Source organism: Emys orbicularis, chromosome 4 (assembly GCF_028017835.1).
Source record: "Emys orbicularis isolate rEmyOrb1 chromosome 4, rEmyOrb1.hap1, whole genome shotgun sequence".
NCBI classification, from domain to species: Eukaryota; Metazoa; Chordata; order Testudines; family Emydidae; genus Emys; species Emys orbicularis.
Window position 1 is genome coordinate 42,136,635 of NC_088686.1, and position 24,731 is coordinate 42,161,365.

Genomic DNA, 24,731 nt, shown 5'->3' on the forward strand with positions numbered 1-24,731 from the left:
ACATAGGTCAACTTATCTTTGTAGTGTAGCCATAGCCTTAGGCTCCTGGCAATGCTACACACAAAGTTTGGACTATTAGTTTAAGCAAGAGCTTTGGTGTTTTGAAGCGCAATGACAGCTAAATAGATGGAAGCTCTTTTGTATACCAGTTTCATTGATCAACCCCGTCATGATCACTCTCAGCCTGTTTAGTGCTGCCCATCTCTGTGCATCCTTTATTTGTCCTCTAACTTTAGGAATGAGAGCTTCTGAGGGGCAGGTGGATACTTGAAAGTTATTCTGTGACATATCCTTATTTCTCAGCGCAGGAGAAACTGGCCACCAAATAATGCTAATTTATTGTGTGCCAGTGGTGCTGGAGATGTATAATTTCTCATGCTTCAAACGTTGTATTCAAGATACTAAATGGATTCTCGTGGGAAGGCTTTGAGGTGTTCAGGATTTCAGAGGGGTGTTGAGTTCACTGTTTCAAGCTTGCTGCTTCCTGTTTGTTTACATGAACTTTCTTATCCAGCCATCATCTGTGTCTTTATATGTCTTAAAATATCAGAAGAGTAAAAGCCCATTCTCCCTCCCCGCCGGTACAAGTCATCATTTGAGGCATAAATAGAAGTTTGTAACATTAGCATTAAAAGTGAAATATAAGCACTAAGTACTGGAAGAGGTGCATTGGAACAAAGAATGTCTTGCCCTGATCCCTACCATCATTTCATCTATGGCACCTAGTAGCACTCTAGTACAAGTGCAAAGCTGTGCAGGCCTAAAGCAAGATCAGATCCAGTGCACAATGTAGAGAGTTATGTTGCTCACCACAGTGCTTATAAATGTCAGAACACTTATCTGGCATTCCCAGGCCTGAAATGTTCCTGTAGGGTGGATAGAAGCTACCTTATACTGACAGTTCTATAAAGAATAGGTTTGAGAGAGGCTCTTAACTGCTCAGCCACTGAAGCTGCTGTTATGGTGGTAGCCTGGGGTAGGAGAGCTGCTACTTCATGCTTGAGTACCACTTCTGCGCTAAAGGTGTCATGTGGCATCTGTCAACCAGAGTGATGGCGATTTAAAGTGATGTACCTTGTCATCCAGGGCTCATGAAAGGTTGTTACAATCAAGGACATGGGTGTTTTCCCCTCTAACTGCTATCTAGACACACTTAGCACATCTTAGCTCTCCAAACATGCATTTATTTTCATTCTCTTACAGCCTTGTTCTTGTTTCTTATCTCTGCTGGATCCACAAAACCAATACCACCCCAGCTCTGTAAGAGTTGAAGGCTGGATATAAAGGAAACATACCCTTTAAATAGCATGTGACCTTTACTTATGAGATATCTTGGCAGCCCAGCCCTTTGAAGATGTGAACTTTACACTACATGATAATATTCATTCAGATTGTTAGTAGCACGGGCTAGTTTCCCTGAATTGTGAAGGAATTTCTTTGAGTGAAATGAGTTGTAGAAGGTAACAGAGGCAAAAGAGGAGTTGGTTGTTAACTTCAGGACACCAAAGAGACAAGCTGGTTGTGACTTGAATCCCAAAGTAGATCTGTCATAGCTAATTTAATCCATTTACAATCCCCATGTGGTTTCATATCAGATGCCCTGATAAGGGGCTCCTAGTTTTCTTTTCTAGTCCTTTGAAGAATTCAGTTACATTGCCCCCTGAAAGTCACTGCATTCCAGTTCACCAGATTAAAGGATGTTAACATAACTGTTACACAACTCCTGTGTGTGTGCAGACAATTGGCAGGGCAGTGTCTCAGCAGCTCTGATTTGAGCTGTCTGAGAAATGAAGTTAACCTTCGCCAAGAATTACAGCTGCTGGAGAGTTGCTGCCATCCCAGCATCTTCGTAGACCTGTAGTTGAGCAGATACAGACAGAAGTCTGAGCTCCACAAGTTATTGTCAGACTAGAAAGGCATGTCTGACTGTTATGTACATAGCAGAGTAACACTGGGTATGTTTACACTGCAGGGGGAGTAGAATTTGAGTTAGCAGGCCCTGGGTTTGTTAACCTAGGACTTGAGCATCTACACTTCTTTGTAACCTCAGGTTAGGAATTGTTGAACCCTAGGTCCCAACCTGCAGATCTAGCATCTACACTACATTATGTGGGACCTAGTCCCACCACCCATATCTCCGATTCCCTAGCACCCACCCAAAACATGGCCACTCTAGCCCTGTGTTCAGGTGCAGTGTGGGAAAACTTGAGTCTTCAGAGGACAAAGAAAGTCAACCCATGGGATTGTGGGATACTTCTGGTAGACTGAGAGCATGAGTCCAGGGGGGCTGTGTCTACTCTGCAAAGTAATAGGACTTGAATCTTGAGTCCCGGCTTGAGTTAGGCTCAGACCCCCCACTCGTGGGATCCTGGGACCCTGGATCCGAGCCCTGGGTTAGCACGTGTGTAGACGGAAGCGCAGTTAGGCTTGAGCCTGAATTTGAATGCTGAGCTTACGTTGCAGTGTAGACCTAGGATCTAGGTGTACCATTGTTTATGCTGGTTTGGTTCCATTGAAGTTAGCAGCATTGGGAGCGCTAGCGGCGAGAAATGTGCTGGCGGCTGCCAGTCGTCAGCACTATGTTAATTTATACCTGCTCAGAGCATGGTTAAAGGACTCCATGATTAAAATGGTGGTAGCAGCTGGCAGCCCAACCACTAGTGCTCCCAATGTTGCTAATGCCAGTGTAGTTAAACCAGCATTTACTGTTGACAAAGCCAGAGTTGGGTGTGTTTTCTCTTAACCTTGTACATAGTACTCCAGTAGTGCACCTCCATTGCCCTTGAAAGCAATGCAGTATTTTAAGGTAGAGCCAGGATACCAAATATCTTATGCTGGGGGAGATAGAAAAGCCCTGGCTGGGATGATTTAGTTGGGGTTGGTCCTGCTTTGAGCTGGGGATTGGACTAGATGAGCTCCTGAGGTCTCTTCCAACCCTAATATTCTGTGATTCTATGATACATGGAACTTTGGATGTAAAAGGACTAGGGGGACAGGAGCTCCAGGGTTTTAATCCTTGTTTGTCTGATGACTAATCTTGGGTTAGACATTTAACCTCACTCTTCCTCCCTCCATTTTCTTCATCTATAAAATGGCAAAGAATTGCTCCACAGCAGTGGTGGGAAGAGACTACTGGGTATCGGTAAAATGCTTTGAGGCTTGAAAGCATAGTATAAGCATTAACTTTTAGCATTATGAGATCCTTGAAAGAGTCCAGAGAAGAAAATAGCAAAGCAGTTACGGACTATAAATTAGGACTGAGATTTCAGGTTAAGCTTTAGCCCATGAGGCCTCCAGTGATTAGAGAGGTGGTGTGGGCATAAGTTACCTTGTTTCTTATTCATAGTAGTGAGAGTTGATATTTGAGGTTTTTTTAGTATACATACTAAAAATTTTGCCCAAAGGCTGTGCAATATTATATAGGGACAGGGACCACTTCAGCTTTCTTTGAGAAGGTCCCAGCATAGCCTTCATCTTCACCGTAACTTGCTCTTTCAAACTGTCCCTGGAGAACCTTAACTTTTGTTGCATAGAGTAGTATTAGAAATATATGGATTAGCTCTCACCCTCTGTCAGGAACACTGACCTTCCACTGTTGTAGTAGATCTGCTCATTCAGACCTTACTGTGCAGTCAGTGTTAATGGAAATAATCAAGTTACTAGCATTCAGGCTTGAGACAGCTTAGAGATTCTGTGTTTAGGAGATTTGACTGGACTTGAGATCTAATTACATGATAGGCTCTGAGTGTGAAGTTCTGTCCCTGTTCTACAGGAGATGAGTGGGGAAGGGTAGAGGGAGCTATACACTTACAAAGCTGAAACTCTGGAGGGTGTGTGTCTTGAAAAGAAATGTTATTGTGGAAGGGAGGTGAAGACATTGTTCTTAGCAGGTGGTGATGACTGTAGTTAAAAACTCTGAAGCTTGCCTTTCATCTAAGGAGGAGTTGATGTAAAACGCACTGATGTTTCATCCTTTATTTTTATGCTTGGTTTTTGATTGTGTGGTTGTGGATGGAGTATTTGGCCTATTTTGGGCTTTGAACTACATAGGGTCTTAAACCCATGGCACTCCAGGTCACATCAAATGAAATGTTTTCTCTTCTTGGCCTGAGATGCTCCCCTTGGATGCCTCCTCTTCCATCTACTACAGAACACTGGTTACTAGAAAAGTAAGCAGTGCCCAGCCAGTCAACCCATCCACGTGGTATACAGTGGATACTGCTGCTACGCTTGCTGTTTCAGCAGATGAAATGTCCACTCAGTCAAGACAAAGATACGGGATCACTTCTCCAAGAACTCTGAAAGACACTGATCAGCAATTTATCCAGGATAGACCACAGTAAATCTTACTATCCCGGTCTTATCACTGCCTTGGTACCTTCCCATGCTAAACAAATAAAAGCATCAACTTGTCCTCCAAGGCCATGGCAACTGTCTTGTTAGGTGAGTGAGTGAAACTTTCTGTAGGCAAACTTAAATATATATTATACTCTATAATTGTTAGTACTTTAATTTCAAATAGGCATCCTTATGTGTTGCTGTCGAATAGACTGATGTTTAGTCTAGACTGCCTATACAGACATGTTTTCGGCATGCACAGTGGCGTAGCCAGGTGGAGGGAACGGGGGGAGCGATCAGAAAAAAAGGCACCACCCACTGCGGTGCTTGTACTCACCCCGGTCTTCAGCGGTACCTCTGCGGCGGGACCTTCACTCGCTCTGCGGGGCTTCGGCGGCATTTCGGCGGCGGGTCCTTCAGCGCTGCCGAAGACACCCGGAGCTAGTGAAGGGCCCGCCGCCGAAGACCAGGAGCGCCGCCCCGTCAGTAAAAGCGCCGCCGGGTGAGTGAAAGTGCTGCAGTGGGTGGCGCCTTTTTAACTTACTCACAAAAAAAGATGCCACTCGCTGCGGTGCTTTTACTGACAGGGCGGCGCTCCGGGTCTCCGGTGGCGGGCCCTTCACTAGCTCCGGGTGTCTTCAGCAGCGCTGAAGAACCTGCCGCCAAAGACCACGCCACAGCAGGTGGCTCATTTTTTTTGTGAGTGAGTTAAAAAGGCGCCACTTTTGGGGAATGTGCTCAGGAGGAGCGGCCACTCCCCCTGCTCCCCCCAGCTACGCCACTGCACTGGTTGTACCTTATGCAGCAAATGCCTCAGCACAGATTTGGTTGTATATATGGTAACTTGTAAGGAGCGATTGAAGCCAGATACATATGTGAGTGAGAGTTTGCCTTCACGTTTCCAAGTTATACCTGGAGACTATAAGCTCTGGGCTCCAGTGGCTTGGTATGGACAAGAGCTGTCGTGTAACCTTTAAAACACAGTCGTGGCTGGTTGGGGAAAAATTGGACCTACCAAAATGTGGTAGAGGGCAGGTACATGCTAGGGTTGCCATTTTTGGTTGGACGTATTCCTGGAGGTTTCATCACATGACATAATCTTTAATTAAATTTTTTTAATTCCTGGAGACTCCAGGGCAATCCTGGAGGTTTGGCAACCTTGGTACCTGAACAAATGTAGTGTGTGCCCCTCTATTGAACCTTTCTGCCCTTTTCTCATGGGCAGGCAGTGTTCTAAAATTTACCAGAATGCTGTTCTGAGTACCACTAATAACATAACTGTTGTAAATAACATTCCCCATAGACAAATTTTTCTCCTACAAGTGGTGGTGAATGAAGGAAAAATATATAGGATTGTAAGTAAGTAAAATCCATTTAGTCATATCTGAGTACTGGTGACAGCAGAATTTTCAGAAGCCTTCTCAATCCATTATTACCTTTGTATACTCAGTAACCAACCTCCCAGTGATCTGCTGCACACTATCGATCTATCACACTGGTTGTCCCCTATAACGATGACCCATTCCTTCCATTATAACTTTCTCAGGTTATTCCACCTCTGTGCCTGATGTAACCGAGATACGTAAGTTTGTGCTTGTTGATTTCTGAGAGCAGGGGTCCACTCCTGTCCAATATTTTTATATTTCTATAAAACACATTAATCTTTTCTATCCAGGAGATACACAAGAGTCTTCAAACCCCACATCTCAAATGCTTTGGTTTTCTTCTTGTTAGCAGCATTAGCAACCCAGGATTCACATCCATATGTTGCTATGGAAAAAAATTAAGCTTTTCTCCAATCTAACCTTCATACGTTTCAAGATGCCACAGTTTCATAAGGGAGGCCATGGCTGTGGGAGTCCTCTCTATTCCTCGGAGTTCTTTGAAGCAGCCTTCTTGGCTGGATGTGTGTGAGCCCAGATAACTAAATTCATCTACTGCCTCTACAGCTTGACTGTGTTAATCGTGATGTCCGCTTGCCTCCTTTTATCGATTATGTCAACGAATGTGCATTTCATATTCCCTATATTCAGGAATAGTTCATGTTCCTCGATAACTGTTTTTACAGACTCCCAACGTTTGTTGCATTGCATCAGTGGTTGCAGTAAGAGTGTCGTATCAGCATATCTGAGGTCAGTTTTAAGAAGTGTCCACCAATGGAAATCTGAGCTCCTTCCACTTTATCAAAACCTTCCAGGGCTTGTCTCGTAATAAATTCTCTGTACATATTGAAGAGGCTTGGGGACAGAAATACACCCTTGTCTCATAGCCTGCCCAATGGAAAACCACTTGCTGTTGCTCAGTGTTTGTACCATGGTCTGTTGTTGACCGATGCGACTGGTGATGACTTCAATGAGATGCTTTCGAAACCACCTGTCTGCCAGTAACCTCCAGAGACTGTCATGTCAGACAGTATCAAATGCTTTGGAGTAGTCAATGAAACACATTATCAGTGGGTTATTATGCTCCCTGCATCTTTCAGTGTTAAAAACAATATTTGCTATTTTATTGCATTGGCCTTATCCGTCTCTGAAACCAGCTTGTTGTGGTGGTAGTTCTGCTTCTATCATTCACTTTGTGATCCTGAATTATGTTGAACAGCACTTAACTCACGTGCGATATCAGGGAGATGGTACTGAAGGGAATAGAACAGCATGCAGTAACTTCCTTTGGTAAGGGCAGAAAGATTCCTTTCATCCAGTCATCTGGCCAGTTTCTAGTCATCCATATATTAATGCAAATTTTCCACATGAGATCAATACCATGATCACCAATTACCTTTCAGCAATTGTGCTGGTACATTATCTAGCCATCGTGCTTTCCCAGGCTTCATTTCTATAATAGCTGGCACCACTGCCTCTCATAGGGTTGATGGCTCCAGCTCTGTACTCTTTCCTATTGTCCTGTATTGTAAGTGGTTCTGAGGCATACATATTGGCACAGTAATCTCTCTACCTGCATTTGATGATATCACTTTCAATAAGAACTCTGCCATCATGATCTTTTATTATATTCTCTTGCAGGAAAACCTTAAGTAAGAAGTCTGACCAGTATACTATTGGTAGGCCCCTGCCAAATTCATGGCCATGGAAAAACACATCATGGACCGTGAAATCTGGTCTTTTGTCTGCTTTTACCCTATACTATACAGATTTCACAGGGGAGACCAGCGTTTCTCAATTTGGGGATCCTGACCCAAAGGGAGTTGCAGGGTGGTCACAAGGTTATTTTAGGGGGGTTGCGGTATTGCCACCCTTACTTCTGGGCTGCCTTCAGAGCTGCCACCAGCAGCAGTTCAGAAGTAAGGGTGGCAATACCATACCATGCCCTCCTTATTTCTGCCCTGCTGCTGCTGGTGGCTCTGCCTTCAGAGCTGGGCTCCTGATCAGCAGCTGCTACTCTCCAGCTGCCCAGCTCTGAAAGCAGTGCAGAAGTGCGGGTAGCAGTACCGCAACCCCCCCTACAATAACCTTGCAACACCCCCCCCTCTCTCTCTCTCTCACTCACACACACACACACACACACACACACACACACACACACACACACAACTCCTTTTTTGGGTCAGGACCCCTATAATTACAACACTGTGACATTTCAGATTTTAAATAGCTGAAATCATGAAATTTATGACTTTTAAAATCCTCTGACCATGAAATTGACCAAAACATGAATTTGGTATAGCCCTAACTATTGGGGAAAAGGCAGTTGCCCTGGCTTTGTGACTTTTTTGGAAAGGGTCTCTAGGAATATAATTCTAATTTTAAATTGACACCCTCATTTGGGATTGTTGGTGGAGAACATTTCAGGAACCAGAAAGATAGTATGCAGTCTTAGGTAACTTTATGATATCAATATAAAATAGGGGTATTATTTAGACCATGGCATTCTGAAGACATTGATCCTTTTAAAGGAATTGTGTAGCAGAGAGATTTGATGTATTTTTTTGTGTGGGAGACTTGTGATATGTGGGAAGGGGGGAGGGGTAGTGAGCTTTGGAGTAAAAGGTCTGATCATTTCAATGTGTAGGCATGCATATGTATCTGTTTGAGAGACCAGGATATGTGCAGATGGAACTGCAGAGTACAGGAGTTGGAGTAATGTAACAGCATGCTCACAATGTGCAGCAAGAATGGAGGGAAAAAAATCTGAAGCAGTCTTCAAAAGCCTTGTGTCAGGTTTCAAGAGCTGAACTTGCTCATGCTATGGATACATCTGACAGAAGCTTGAAAGTATTCAGCTGTAAGCATGGCTTTGGATTTTCAAATCCCAATCCATCTGCAACTCTGCATTTCAAGTCAGAGGTTGAACTTCTAGTTTGTTCTGCTGTAATGGTGTGTTCAGAAAATAGAAACCTTAAACAAGCTTAAATCTTGGTTTGCGTGCTTACCTTATAGCTGTCTTTTTATCTTGTGCCACTTTGACTTAAGCATATTGGCAAAGGGTAGCAATATCTTCTCAGTTGATCAGTTTCTTTACTAAATTCTCTTTCACAAGATCACTAACTCTGCTTTGTTGTGGATTTGCCAGTGAGCTGTGGTCTACTGGCATGAATCTTTTATAGGAGCGTGTGATTACCCATCTTCCAGACAATCTCAGTACAAACCTAATTATTATGGAAGAATTAAGGAATCATTTAAACTCTTGAGGATCATGAAAGGGTCATCTGTTGTAGTCCATTCTGCAGCAGTGTGGCCAGAAAATGAAGAGTAATCTTTGCTGTGTTAAAGGGAACTCTGAGGAAGGAGATACTGCAAACAATTGCCGGTTGCAGTTCAAATTTTAAATAACTTTGCAGTTTAGTTAACACTTTAATATACAAAACTAGTCCAACTATGTTCATAATACAGATGATACAAGACTAACTACAGTTAGGTGGTACATGTGATCTATGGTGGTCATTTTGCTCATGGTTTTTCCTTCATTTGTCTTTCCAGGCAAGGAATGTGTGCAGCAGTTGGCAGAGAACACCAGGTATTTCAGGAGGCGGCTGAAGGAGATGGGCTTTATCATCTATGGAAACGAAGATTCCCCGGTTGTGCCTTTGATGCTGTACATGCCAGCAAAAATTGGGTAGGTTCAGTGGGGAGAATTCCCCATCCATCCACTTGACCCAGACTTGTTAGGAAGCTGGCTTTTTTTCCTGGTCTCTGTGCCTACTGCATGTAGAATATTGCCATGTTTTACAAGTGCTCAGGAAGCTCTCTTCATCTGGGTTTAAACTTGGAAAGAAGCATTTGAGAGAGTGATGTTTAAAGGGGCTTTTTGGCCTTTGAGCAAAAGGGAGAGGAGTAAACACCAAACTGTAGGCAAGAATTGGTCTTGTTTTGCTCTTGGGTTCAGATGTGGGACTGAGGGGTACATGCAGCTAAGAGATGAGGTGAGATCTGGTAGAAATGGAAGCCACTACTGGGGGTGATGTGATGGCCACAGAACCACATGGGAGGTACCAGGTTCTGAAGTTCTTTTGGTCTCAAACTGATCGTTCCTCGATTTATAGCTGTCTAGGTTGTACTTCTTTATTTTTTCAGTGCCTTGTGCTGTTTACATTAGAGAGGATATGAATAAGAGGGTATCAGAGATGTACACAAAATAACAAATGGTACGAAGAAGGTGTGAATGGGTAAATAGGAACATCCCCATTCTCCTAATTCAAGAACAAAGGGGAATTCCATGAAATTGAAGGGCAGCAAATTTAAAACCACTTAAAAGGAAGTACATTTTACACAGTGCACGATAAGTCCATGAAACTCATTGCAAGTTGCTACAGCCAAGAGCTTAGTACAGTACAAAGAAGGGTTAGATATTTTATATGGATTGTAGAAACTTTCAGTTACATTAGGATTATAAACCCTCATGCCTCTGGGGTATAAAACAGCCACTAACTGACAAGGATTAGGAAAGAACTTTCCTTATAGGACAGTATTCACTGGCTGTCCATTATGGAGATTCTTGCTCCTTCCTCTGAAGAGTCTAGTTCTGGACCCTCTCTGGCATACTGTCAGTGGTCCATCTTGTCTGCTACCTAGTCAAGAATGGCAATTGCTAGGTTCTTATGAGAACTTTTGAGCAGATGCCACAATGCACCTTAATTGCATTACACTGGTGAAAACAATCCTTTTTGAAACTGCAGAGGCTTCTGCTTTGGGGGTAGGCAGCAGGGGGGAATTCCTCTTATAGTCAGACTCTGGAGTGTAAGTCCCTGTTTTCCATCAGAAAGATTTTCAAGCTTAGGTTACAAATCCATTTAGAAGCAGCCCACTAAAAGACCAGCTCCTGCCAAATATAATCTTTCAGCTTTGTTAGAACTTAATACAGTGAAACCTTTCTAGGAAGACCACCTCTGGACTGAACAAAAGAAGCCTTTGTGAGCAGGCATTCTACCTCTAAGAGAAGGCAGTGGAAAGTCAGAACTGCAGCCTCGCAGGCACGCTTCACCAAAGGCCTGTGTGGCTTAGTGTACTGAGACCTTTATGCTGCTGCTCTGTCTCTGCTTCTTCATTATCACTCTAAACATTTCTCATTGCTTTCTCTTGCAGTGCATTTGGGCGAGAGATGCTGAAGCGAAACATAGGTGTCGTGGTTGTGGGTTTCCCTGCCACCCCAATCATCGAATCCAGAGCCAGATTCTGTGTGTCTGCAGCTCATACCAAAGAGATACTTGATATTGTAAGTGTCTGATCTTGTCTTCCTCTCATCCATGTCTGTGCCTTCCCTAAACAGAGATAGCATTTGGCTGTTGGTTTTGCAGGCTGGTTCTGTGTTCAGCACACAAGTCAAACAAGTATTCATAGCATCATAGAAACTAGAGATGGAAAAAGATTCCCCTCTGGACAATACATGGTTGTCTATGGTACATATTCTAGGGCTTTCCTCGGTACGTTTTTAAATGAGCCAACTAACAGTCTGTCCATCACTCCCCTTCCATTCTGAAAAGGCTGTAATTTGTGTGTTATGGATAGTTAAGAACACAAGCCTTTCTGAAGGGCAAGTGTTAGTTCCTGCTAGCCTTAGACTTGGAAGTTAGAGCTGGAAAAGACGGATTAGCTAATCGGGACCCAGGAGCCAGTGCAGTGTTGTTGACCTCAGGACATTACTTACCATTAGATACTCCTGGAGGGGAATCCTGCACCACTGTGCGCGCACAGAATTCATGTCCCCCAGGAGACTTCTTTGCTTCCCTGCAGAAATTTTTTTTTCTGACAGGGACGTTAAAGGGAAGCCACAAAAGTGGTGACGCATTCCTCCCCAGCAGCCCGGGCACATCATTTCAGGTGCCTGGAGCAACTGGTGAAGAGGTGAATCACTGCAGGGGGACAGGGCTGGGGCCACCCCAGCTGGTGGCTCCTATCCTGTGCCAGGCTTATCTGCTAGTCCCAGATGGGATGGGGCTGGGGGAGGACAGGACTTGCTCTTCCCCTGCAAGCAGCAGCTGAGGCTGGGTCAGACCCACCCCCTAGAAACCTCCCCCAGCTGTAGGAAGTCATCCTCTTTCCCCCCTCCCCACCAGTTTCCTGCCCCCATAGTTCCTCAACTGTGGGGGAAGAGGTCACTGTATTAGGAGCTGCTCCCCCATCCTCCCAACCCCCATGCATCCAGACCCCCCCACATCCAAATCCTCCTACCAAGCCCCCTCCCTGCCCAAACCCCCACCCTGCTGAGCCTCACCCCCTGCATCTGGAGCCCCCCTGCACCCGGGGCCCCCTCCCCCCTATGGAGCCCCACCTCTCCTGCACCTGGACCCCCCTGCCAACCCTTGCACCACCCCAACGGGCCCACCACACCTGGACCCCCATCTCACTGAGCCCCAACTAGCTGTACCCGAATCCCCACCCCACTAAGACCCACTCCTCCAGCACCTGGACTCTCCCCCCCACTGAGCCTCCCGCACGCAGACCCATCCCTCCACACTGCCCCTCCCGCCCAGCCGCAACCACTTTCACCTTGACCCCTCTGCAGAGTCCCATTGCCCCCGCACCCAGAACACCCCCCAGTGAGCCCCGTGCATCCAGATCTCTTCCCCCCCCGACACACACACACACACAAATAGTACTGTACCCCTTCCATTCAAAACAAAACCATGCTCCTCTGTAGTAAGCGTACCTTTCTTCTACCATCCTGTTCACTAGTCGCAATTTCAACTGCCCAAAGAATGTTTCAAATCTTATTTTCTCATGTTTATTTTTAACTACAATATAGCCAATGACAGTAATAACGCTTTATATAGAACTTCTCCAAAAATAACCACATGCTTCATTGTAGAGGAAATTTAGTCTTATTGTGTCTTTTGATGTAGAGGGGGAGTTTGGTTGCAAACAGTCATCAGTGGTTAAGCACTGGCCACCCGATCTGATCCCTCTCTAACTGATCACAAAAATACCAAAGAAATATTGAAGCTGTGATAGAATAGGGGAGGGCTAGCAGGGGGCTTGTCAGAGCAGAGGCTGGAGAGGGAAATTGGGTAAAGTCTACACTTAGGTGCCTGGAGCTAACAAGTTCTATTATCCTGACACTTTCCTAAACAAATTCCACTTAATGTTGGAAGCATGGAGGAGGGAGGCTTTACTTATAAATGATTTTATTTGTAATGCTTCCCTTTTCTTATTAAAGAAACCCACACAATGGGCAGCAGTTCCCTGTTACAATTTGTAATTGTTTTATGTAAATAAAATTTCCTTGCCTGAAAATATTTGGCTCTGGATTAGAGCGAAGTCCCTCCTAACCTGCATCCCCATGGGCTGGTGCTTTCTTTTCGGTGATGAAAAATATATTACACTTTCCTGAAGTCAGAGTTCACCAGTGCTGTTTCCTTTGTAGTCTTTGCTAGTCACATGATTCTTTTTGTTTAAAATTAATAAAATCCTAAATCTGAGTTCAAGAATAACAGTTAACAGTTCTTTCAACAGAAATTCAACCTTAAATTGTTTCCATATGGGGCCTTTCGTTAAAGCTCTAGTAAAACATGCCCACTATTATACTGAAGTCCGGCTTCTTCCAGGCTTGTCATTCCCCCAAATTTTGGAGCGGATAGTCTCTTGCTGCCAGATATAACAAGCATGAGGGGCCATTGTTTAAAGAAACAAAAACTTGAAATATTGATCCAGGAAGGTAAATCATGTAGAAATACATTAACCCCTCTTGCTAACACCATCCTCAAGAGCAGATTTGGACTAGACCATCTCACAATTAGAATATTAATCCTACATATGGAATTAGTGATCTCTCATGAAATGGTTGAGTATATCTGTATAAACAAGCTTAAGCTTCAAGCACCATTATGTACAGTAATATTAACCCCAGAAGTTCAGAAACCATGAGCTTGGCCCAGAAATCATGACTTACTTTAAAAGACAAGGTTTTTTGGTTTTTCTTCTAACTTTTTAACTCTGCCCATCCCCCAGTACGTATGAGACAATTATCATTGCTTACTCTTGAAAACCTACAGTAAGGTGACTTTGGCTCCTGCTACAGAACTCCTTGGTAGAGGACCCCACTGAGATCAGGGCCCCATTGTGCAAGGCTATGTAAAAACGTGTAGAAAGGCAGTCCCTCCCCCAAAGAGATCAGTCTAATGCAAAGCATGCTGGTGAGTTTGTGACATGAGTTCTGGAATTGGGATTCATCAAACTCCTCTCATATAGGGGCTGTCAAACATCCATTAGATGGGAACAACTTCAATCCCTGCTGAGCTGGCCAGGGTTCAGTAGTGACCTGCAGGTGAAAAGCTAGGTAGCTCATTTCCAATGCCCTAAGGTGTCCAGTCCCCCATAGCACTAATATTACATCTTGGAGAATGAGGCTTGCTTTCTGGAAAGATATGTTTATTAAATCAAGTTTTGATCACTTTGGAGCTTACACAAGCAGTGTTGTCTATTCAGGACACACAAGCAAAATCTGCCACACTGTGCTCTTAAAGGGACAGCTCATTGCTAACTTGCCTGTCTTAATCTTCTGGTCCTTTTAATACTTCGGTTGTAAGGTCTTTGGGACATGGACTGTCTTTTTGTTCTGTTTGTACAGCACCTAGCACAATGGGGTCCATGACTGGGGCTCATGTGCGCTACGATAATATAAATAAGAATGCATCAGTAAAACATTAGCACAACATGCAAATTCACTTCTAAATATTTTTTTTAATATAAAACAATTCCAGTAACTATTCTAGTGTCCATACACTTAAATATTTATACTTGTGTATTTTTCACCTCCTCATGGGGCACTAACAGAGCTTGAATCTGCAGACCCTCTACACAGACCTCTTCCACATCAGCTATAGCAATAACTGGTGGAGGGAAGCATACTCTTCTCTGTGGAGCAGCCCATACAGGATTACACAACTGTATGAGAGACAGTAGTGGAACATTGGGCATCAGGATTCCTAGGTTCTGTTCCTGCTCTGGAAGTAGACTATGGTCTAGGACAGTGGTTCTTAACCTTTACTGCAGCCTGCACTTCTTTGGTCTCAAAATATGTTCTTGCACCCCTTATCAAAAATCGTTGAAGTAGGTCAGTTCTTTAAACCTAGATATAGCATAACTATAGAATGAAAGAATGAGAATTATATATTTATTTTAATTTTGCAGTAAAATTAAGAATACATGAAAAATTACACACTTTTTTAAAGTTTACCGGCTCAGTGACTCTTCTGCTGTTGCTTTTGTATAATGTTAATAAATACATAGGTTTGATTAAACAAAGTAGTTGTACTTACGTGCCTGTGCTTAATTTGTGTTTTCGATGATTTACCTTCTAAAAAAAATCTGGCATGTCTCGCACCCCCAGAAAGGGCATCATGCACCCCCAGGGGGTGCGTGCACCCCAGGTTAAGAACCACTGGTCTAGGGGTTACAGAGCATAGCCAAGTGTAACAACACTACTGCTTGGGTTGTCTGGAGATTGGACATAGACCTCTTGATATAAAAAGCAGGAGCCTGTGCCCTCGAGCACCAGGTCTCAAAGCATGAAAGCCGTAGCAGAGGCATAAATCTCTCCATTTGGTCTGACCACCAGTGGGTAACACCGAGCCCCGGTTAGTGTGGGTTACATAAGTGCCTCATTTGGCACGTTCCTTCTGAAAGGCAGTGTAGCAACGTGAGTGAGAGTTAGGTGGGCATGCATGCACACACTTCTTCCCCAAAATCATGTGAAGGCAGGAGCTCTTCCTGGGGCCAAAAATCACATTACTCGCAAGAGCTGGTGGCATTGTGTTACCTTGAAGGCATAGGTGTGATCTGAGACAGTATTGCAAATCTGTAGGGGAACTTACCCTTCCAATGATGAGGCCACGACCTGAGGACCTAGCTGTTTGGGAACCGTTCAAGTTCAACCATTCATGCATTCCAAAAGGCCCAATTATATGCAAGATGCCAGCGCCCAGCCTTGACTCTTGCTGTTAGACTAGCGTGGCTTTCCCAGGAATATTTCAGGTGAGGTCCACTTTGTCATCTTTCAGTGGCAGAGGCATGATCTGGGGCATGTGGCTAATAAAGAATCATTCCTCTAATGAGCCACGCACTCCACTCATGCTGCACAAATAATAAACTTGAATGTAAAGCCTGAAGTAAATATCTATTTTTACTTGAGAGCTTCAATCTGTCATAGCAGCAGACCAGTTATCTATTCCGCTGAGCTGTTATGTCTGCTATGAAAAGGTTGTCCTATTTGGCTGCCTGAGCAAGTTAACGTAGATGTGTTTTGATGTTTTAGTCTTTAGACCCCGGGTGCTGTCTGTTTGTTAGTCTTGTAAAGATTCTTTGCTGCAGAGTTGCACGTTGTAATGCCATGTTAAGTCTTTGAAGCAAAAAAAAAAAAATCTTAGTCCAATTCTAAAATTTGAGACTGATTTTTGATTCTCCCTCCCCCGACTGACATTTTTTACCCTTAATTCAAAGTCTTTGGAACCATTGGCTTGATTGGCCAGCAACGTCTTCATCACTTATCCTGATTCTGTCCATGTCACCTGAGAAAAAGCTGTCCCTTGCTAATTTGCCTCGTTTATGTAAACTGGTGCAAATTAAAATATAGACAAGGCCTGATGGTGTTCTATAGTGCACATGACACTAGTGACTAGTATCATGAGGGAAAGTCTTCAGTATAATAGATTCTCTTCTTAGGGGAGGGTCTATTTTGATGACTCTAAGGTAGGGTTGCATGTGATGCTAAAAAATTCACTCCAGTCAGTGGTGACCAACAATCATAGCTGTTTGGTGGTCTGTGTGAAATGATCTTAGTCCAGTTTGTAGTAAAGTGTCCATTGCAAAAGAAACACCATTGCAGTGGGCTTCCTGTGTTAGACATTTCCGTAAAACGAGAGTGAGCGGCTCATCCTAAGATCCAAATGTGTGACAGACCCAACGCGACTTAACTTGCAGTAGAGGCTGATAACAAGCTTAGTGCCTGTAAGGAACTTTACACTTTTGAAAATGCAGTGCTAATACTAAATAAATATGTAAGGTGTTTGTGTAAAGTTTTCTGCCACTTAGTTTGCATATCTGGTGTCAGTTTACAGGGCTAAACTGAGTACAATTGTGTATTTGTGACTATGGGATATATGGGTCTAAATGGAGTGGATATACCTTGTAATGAGGTACAGTATGAGGATGTGGAGACTGAGAATTGCCTTTTGGGATCGCCCTTTTGGGGTTTGCATTAAGACACACTGTGTGAGCCAGGGAAGTATTGGGGAAGCTTGCTTGCCATGCTGCTGTCTTTCACACCTGTTCTGTGCATAAACACAATATTTCATACTCGAGGCACAGTCAATTGCCAGCTTTACACTAAAACCACAATCAAATGATCAGGGAGAAGCTTTGTACAGGTCTGTCGCATCTTAGGCGCATTTAACATGTGCAATTTCAGCTTTACACAGTTGGCAAAAACAAAAACAAAACAAACAAACAAAAAGAGAAAAATAACAATTTAAATACTATTTCTGTAGTGTGGGCGATTCCGCCCGCCATTACACTCAATGTAATTTTGACTATACGCGATTTTCGCTTTAGGCGCTGACTGCGGAACATAACCCCAGCGTAAGATGAGACAGACCTGTATTGTCTTTAATTTGTGACAAGGGGCAGCATGGCAAAACCTTGCTCAATTATAGGGTTGCTTTCGACGTAGCCTGTGCACTTAGTGTATGTCAGGGATGCAGAGGTAGCTGTACTATTAGGTGTTTCATATCCTGATTCTCTCTGCTGATGTGTCGTGGTCTTTCCCTCTCCCAGGTTTTAAAGGAATTAGATGAAGTTGCGGACCTCTTGCAACTGAAGTATTCTCGTCACCGGTTGGTGCCTCTCTTGGACCGGCCTTTTGATGAGACTACATATGAAGAAACAGAAGACTGAACTCCCTCCACATGCTTTGGGGCACTCCCACGAGATACTCTGTGGCGCACAGGCCACGCGGTCCTTGAACCACACACTTCTGACTAGCATAAAAAGGACATTTTTTCACAATACTGAAGTAGCCACATCATCTCTAAATGGCATTTTGTAAATAGTAAAACAGCTTTGATTCTTGTCTCTTCAGGGTAGGACCCTAGAGAGATGCTTGACTTTATTTTTTTTTCTTGTTGCTTTTTTAATTATTTATTTGTCACCGTGAAATCACAGTGACCCTAGTTGGCACAGATGTCTCACGTACACTACTAGTCTCAGGAGTGCCAGCTGAAATGTCGTGTCTGCAGCACGGCACTGTTGTGGCAGCACTTCCAATTTCACTGTTAGGCATCTAACTTTGCCAGGGAGTGATGGGTTGGCCAGTTTGTTCAATGGAGACCTCCTAGAGAAACTGTTGATAACTTGTTTATTCTTTTAACAAGATGGATAATCAACCAAAGCTGCTTTTCCTTTCGCATTTACTTATGTCTAAAACCTGAGTTGTCTTTTTTTAAATAATAAACCTGTTGCTGACATGTCACTGACAGAAACACTGTTCCAAAATGTTGGCTAGTTCCACCAGCCACAAGCAAGAGACCTCCCGGGACTTCATCCTTTTTCCCCAGTTTGGCTACCCCATTGTTTCCTGGTTTGATGCCAAGTATTGTCTCGTTAAGGGGAGTGATGGAGAGCCTTTCTGAATAGGAAAGATCTTGCCACTGTTACTTTCCTCATAGCTCTAACTCATGGCATAGTCAGGCCTCCATTTCCAAAAGCGAATTTAGTGTCTCACTTCCTCATGTACAAGTGACTTTCCTTTGCTCAAGCTTCAGAACTGTCCAGGTCTGTAAAAAGATGATCAGGTGATTGATAGGTTATAAAAATTATACTCAGAATTATAACTAAAACCCACAAACCTTTCTCTTCTACTGGAGAACGCTCTCATTTGCTATCAGAACCAAAATTGCATGGTAAGAAGGGTATAATGAGCAGCTACATTTATTTGGGGCAGTTCTGCAAAAGAAATCTTAGTGCATAGCATGCAGTTAACTCCAATGTAGCGTGTTCAGATTTGTTTGTCTGAGACTCTCAATATATTTTGTGAAATTGCTTTCAGATTAGTGTCGTAAACAAAGCACTGAATGAGACTGCAAAGTCAAGATCTACAATTTGGTGTGGGGGTCGCTCTTAAAGTTGGTCTGGTCATGATGCTCTGTGCAGGTGACAGTGACCTTTAGAATAAGAGTCTCAATTTTCAAATGGAAGCACAGTGTGGATCAAGTCCATCTGTCTGGTGCAGCAAAGCAAAAGAGAACTTTTTAGGTGTGATTGTAGTTCTGTAACTTTCATTCTGTGCCACTGACAGAAGTGGCACTCCTTGATCACTAAAGCCAAGCAGATCTGCAGATACGACGTGGTGGATTAAAGCAGTATCACTTTCTGTTTTATAGAAACTCCATTTTATAATCTAGGCTATGTCTACACTAGCACTTATGTCAGTCAGGGGTGTGGAAAACACCGCTTGGGGGGGGGGGGGGTTAATTATACTCACGGGAGAGCTCTCTCCTGTCAGCATAGAGCGGCTACACGGGAGACCTTAGAGCGGTGCAGCTGTGCTGCTGTAAGGTCTGTAGTGTAGACATAGACCTAGACTTATGCATCTTGCCCCATGCTGTATAACTAACCCTCAGAAGCAAATTGTCTCATGTCTAAAAACAATCATTTTTGTTGATTTGAAGTGCAGTAGTACAAAATCAGAAGTTATAAAAATGTAAGTTGAAATTATGAATTGAAATAGCCACGGATAAGTTCTCCAGTATATCCACTCCACTGAAGATGTTTTGTTTGCTGGAATTGATCTATCCATACAATATGTCCAAACCTCACATGTGGTCATGATAACCATAGAATAGTTTCCTTTATTTCTTCAGTCATGGAATAAACTGCAAAGTCCTGGAATGATCTGAGTTTATTTTGCCCCTTTGACCCTCTTCACCTGCACTCTGCCCATTAAGTCTTCTCAGCCAGGACTGCTTGTAACATTCCAAACCTATGAATAACTCAGATAGCTGCTGCTTTTTAAAAGGTCCTATCATAAAAATAGCTGCTGGTTTTTTTCCCCTCTGCTAAATGTGGCAGGAAGCTGGATAAGAACATCCCAAGAATTCCTGATCAAAGCTCCAGGCCTGAAGACACTCCAGGCCTGGTCAAGTGATAGCTTGTATGAAATCAGTCCTTAAAGCTATCAGAGCCAGAAATACAGGCTGTAGGTCAGTGGGGACCTGGGATTTTGAGGCTTCTCAGGGCTGTACAGGGCACTTGTATCTGACCCCATGTGATCAACCTAATGGCCCTTTAAAATTGTGACATGCTAACTCCCAGAAAACTTATTTTAAATTCTAAAAATGTTAGTCCTAATTTCTTTCCCTCTTCCTGTGCATTTGGTCTCTCGATGCTAAGGCAGTCTGGTTTTGTAGACAGAGGGTAATGAAAAATCTAATACATTACTTTATTAAACTCCTTTAAAGTATTTCTAAAATAGGTTTGCTGTTGTTTTTTTTAAAGTCTCAAAATAGTTAATATGCGATTGGGTTCTATGACAGTTGTTTGGGATGACTTGTGGCAATAACCATTACGTCATGGTACACCATCATATTAAATACTGTATCCATTCCTAAGACTTGGCTCAATCACACTCTGCCCAGCTAACATTGGGAAACCACTTGATTAAATTTCAGTCTTGGATCGCCCTGGGGTCTGTACTGCATCCTGTATGGGAAGTGGGATTTTTTTTTTTTTCTGGTTCAGGAGGCCTATGTTCAGGAGGACGTGTTTGGCCAAAATCTGATAACTAGATAAATTGCTTCTAAAAACATGTTAAGAGCTTGAGCTTTGGCACATTGTGTTCAGTTAGTCAGGTCTTAAAAGCTAGGGAAATCTTTCAAGAGCCATTGAAAATGTCATCCCCAGCAATGAAAGAGCAGGTCCCTGCTGCATCAGGCACTGCTTGCCTTAATGTGGAAATGGGATGCCATTGTACCCGGGGATGGGGGGGATTGCTGACTCAGCAGTTGCAAAGCTTTCACCAGAAGTAAAATTCATGCCCTTTTTGTCCTTGCAGAAATAGTAAATGAAAGACGCTCTTAGAGTGAAATGAGGAGGAGAGAGGCTGCTTAGGATGCAGACCTCAGGCTCTGCCAACTTTTATGAGCAGCTTTAATTGAAAATTACTCTGTTTTTCCCCCCCGTTATATAAAGAGATGCATAGCTCCAAGACAGAATTAAGGCTGGCCTTGTGCAGAGAGTTTCTCTTTGTACTGTTCCTTCACTGAATTTTGACCCTTGTTGTGTGACAGCATATCTGGAGAGTGGAGTTAAGGAAGAGGGGAAAGCTTGCTTCCTGAGCTGGAGAGGACTTTAAAACACACAGTGCTAGTGCTGAGGTCTGTTTTATTAAACCTAAAGGGTTGTCCACAGTCTTACACTCAGCTTTAGTAAAGGGAGGCCACTGTGAACTAGTGAAGGATGTAGTCCTTGCATCCTGCTGGGGACTAGCCTTCCCCCAGTGGGAGATCTTTTTCTAGAGTTAAGGAGGCACATGAAGTTCTCATGATCTGTAGTCACCATTCTATTTCTTTTCGTTCCTGTGGGGGAGAGGGGACTGTTTATTTTTTTGGTATCAAAATAACCAGGATTTGGTTTGTACCCTAGGGGACAAGCATTTGTACAATGTCTCTGCATGCACACTATTTTTTTTTAACACTGTTTGATTTCTGTATCTCTGATGTGCACATGTCTTTTTACTTCTGAGGAGCAACTTGAGAGGTTTTTTCCACTCAGGGTCCCTGTGGTTACTGGTAAAGCACACTTTGCTCTAATCCAGAGCTCCTGGGCATGAGCTGGTCCAATTCCTTGTGGGGGTGAAAGCACTTTCTGCACCCTCCCTTATTGCCTGTTGCAGTCAGTTATCAGGGATAGGTAGAATCTTTCAGTGAGGGAATTGCAGCATTTTCCTCTTATACACCTACAGAACAGAAATACCCTCCACCCTTGTCATAATTGCACCTTCCTGCTGAAAGCAGGCACGGGAAGTGTTCCAGTGAAACTAATGCAGCCCAGTGCCATTCATGCAAGGGAAATCTGACTTCCTGATCCAACAGTGGACAATGAACAAAGAAAAGGTTTTAGTATTACCATCGCTTTCTCCTCTCTGTTGTATGGAAGGCTTTTCCTCATGCTTTAGACCAGTGATCCTGAAAGTAGGAGTGCAGCTCCCACTGGTTGAAGGGTCTGACCCTTGCCTGCTCCAGACCTCCTGAAGCTCCATATAAATGGAAATGCTCCTTCCCATCTGCCTGCCACTTTATCTCCCTTCCCCCTTTGGAAAAGTGTTTGGCTTGTATCCTAAATGAGGCAAGAGTAGAGGTTTTTTGGCCTCCAGGTATTTCCAGTCTAGGACTCATACGTCTATTAGTGAGGTTAGTTAACAGACCATTCAAGTGAAGCAGAGGAGAGGGTGGGAGAACAGACATGGGGAATCTGATCACACACAAGAGGGTGTCCTGCAGAGTTCTAAACTGCTACCATGGCCACCTTTCTCTCTCTGCAGACAATACGGCCTGTGGAGACATGTCCCAGAATGCAGTGCTCCATCTCAACAACTATAGTTATGCTCAGCTTTTGAGGACATTGCATGCTGGAACCTACATATCAGTTGCACCTGTGTATTGAAGAGTAAGGCAGCTGCAGACTGTTCCATTTTAACGTAAGTTCAGCCTCAGGGTACCGGTAAATCACTAACGTGACTGTCCCAGGACTAGAGCTGGAACTGAAGTGACCACCATCAGGTGAGAGAAGCAGTCAGGTGTGGTCCATTTAACTTGAAACCATTTTTTAAACTAAGTGTAATTGTGGTGACTTGTACTCCTGCGAAGGTTCCCAGTCTTGCAAGTTGTATTCCTGTTCAAAGGTTTTGTGTGCTGGGCTTGCACACATGGGAAGTGTGTCTGCCTAGGGGAAGTACTTTGGGGTTTACCTCATGTTAAAGTGCTTTGTACTGAGCTTAGAGCTCTTCTGTTCCGTCTGTGTCCCAAAAAAAGGGTTGGGTGGGGGAGGAGGGATGACTGGACTGTACAGTGCGTATTATTAAAAGGCCTTAAACTGTGATTTTTTGATATGAAGAATTAATAAACTGACTCGAAAGAATACTATGGATCTTAACCCGCAGATATTCTGTGCTCGTAATTAAGCAATATAGAATGTAGTTTCTTGGGGGTGGGAGGGTTGGGTTTGCTTTGTGTTCAGCCCTGCCTATCAGCAAGGTTTGTTTAATAAGCAGAAGAGGTATCTGTACACAAGGGTCAAGTGCAGTCATTAGAGTTCTGCATCCATGCTACTGCTTGGCAAGGTTTGGTGATCTGCCCCTGGGCTGCTGGAAGAGAGGAAGGATTAGCGGGAGGCTGGGGGAGAGAGGTTTTAGGATGCAGGAAGCTGTGGCAGCTAGCAACTTAATCATTTCTTCACCTGTAGCCAGGCATGTGTGTCAATGGAGCAGCAGGAATGGGCCAGGGGTCGATGCAGATAGAGATATCGCTGACCAAATGAAGCACGCTGTAAACCATACAGACACTATATGTGTCCACTGTTTGCCAAACCACACCCTGTTCAGACAGTATTTCTGCAGTCCCCTAACGGTGTATTGAGCTAAAGGCATTTCCAGTTTTTCAATGTCACTCCAGAAGGGGGCTAATAAAGGTTTGCGAGAGAGCAAAATAACTACCATGGAGCCTGAGGCTTTAGGCTAGCTGCCCCAAAGCTAATGGTGGCCCATATTTCCATAGCCCCAGGGTTGAATCACCACCCAGCCACAGCTTTTGAAGTCTTACATTGCACTGTGTTCCTTTGCCTCTGCATTGCTATAATGTACATATATATTGGATCTTTTGTAGATATGAAACATTTTAAATGACATTTTTAATGGGCTTCCCCAGAATATTTTATGCCAGATATCTAATTTTTTTTACACTGTTGAGAATTAACATGAAGCTGGGTACTGTGTGGGCAGGGAGGGAGAAGAGAAGCAGATGGTACATTGACTATAAAAAGGGTAACAATGCATGTTAAAAACACTGGAGAAAAAGTGCTTGGAAAAAAATTGTTCAAATATAATCTGTTCTACATAATAAAGAATTCAGAAAAGGCCTTGGGGGGGTGTTTGCTTTTTACAAATGTTGACAAGATTTCTGCCCTGTAAGTGGGTCAAGAAGCACAAGCTGTTAGGCTCGCTGTCGGAATTGCTGGGTAAAATTCTATGGGCCTGTGTTATGCAGGATGTAAATGGGCTGCTTTAGAAGGAGTTGTGGAGATGCCCCTCAGCTCTGGTCTAGTCCCTACTCACAATACGTTTGCAGCACTGTCCTGATGGCAGTGAAGCCTCCAGGAGAGTCTCTTAGTCTGTTCCAGCTTTGAGACTCAACTTACATCTCTGCCCGGAAATGCATGGCTCATTTCAGATCTAAATTCAGCCATCTGTAAATCAGAGATGTCAAGTCTTTGAAATTGAGAACAGCTGGGTCTGGTATTCCAACACAGGTGCTCAAACTGGCCTGTAGGTGACTGAATACTGATTTGAGCACGCAAATGAGGCAGGATTGGGACTTCCTGTTAGCTTTTTCTCATTCTGTTGTCTGAAGGAAACCCAAACATTTCTGTGCTTGATCTGCAAGGAGGCTACGTCCCTTTGGGATATGCTATGATAATGAATACTTCTCAGTGGTTTTTTTTCCTCCCACCTCTCGCATTTTCCTCTGAGTGGGCTGGATAGGACTCTGGTTCCTCAGATGTCTGTCACTCTTTATAAAGGCCAGTGCAGTGGTGGATTAGCCACTGGGCCAACAGGGCCCGTGCCCAGGGGCCCCTGAAAAAAATCCGCCACTGGGCAGCAGAAGCCTGGGTGGGGCAGGGGCAGCCCCAGCGCCCCAAACTTGCTCCCCAGCAGCAGCAGTGGGTGGGCAGGAC

At 43.8% G+C, this 24,731-nt stretch overlaps 1 protein-coding gene across 1 annotated transcript in view; it reads left to right on the plus strand.

Moving 5' to 3' along the window:
* The window catches only part of SPTLC2 (serine palmitoyltransferase long chain base subunit 2), a 112,000-nt gene extending 93,747 nt beyond the window's left edge, over window positions 1-18,253 (plus strand). Inside the window, exons 10-12 of the mRNA XM_065403816.1 lie at window positions 9,276-9,411; window positions 10,878-11,007; window positions 17,562-18,253. Coding sequence (XP_065259888.1) covers window positions 9,276-9,411; window positions 10,878-11,007; window positions 17,562-17,681 — 386 coding nt within the window. The 3' untranslated portion in view covers window positions 17,682-18,253. The remainder of the gene's footprint in view (window positions 1-9,275; window positions 9,412-10,877; window positions 11,008-17,561) is intronic.
* The last annotated feature ends 6,478 nt before the right edge of the window (window positions 18,254-24,731 follow it).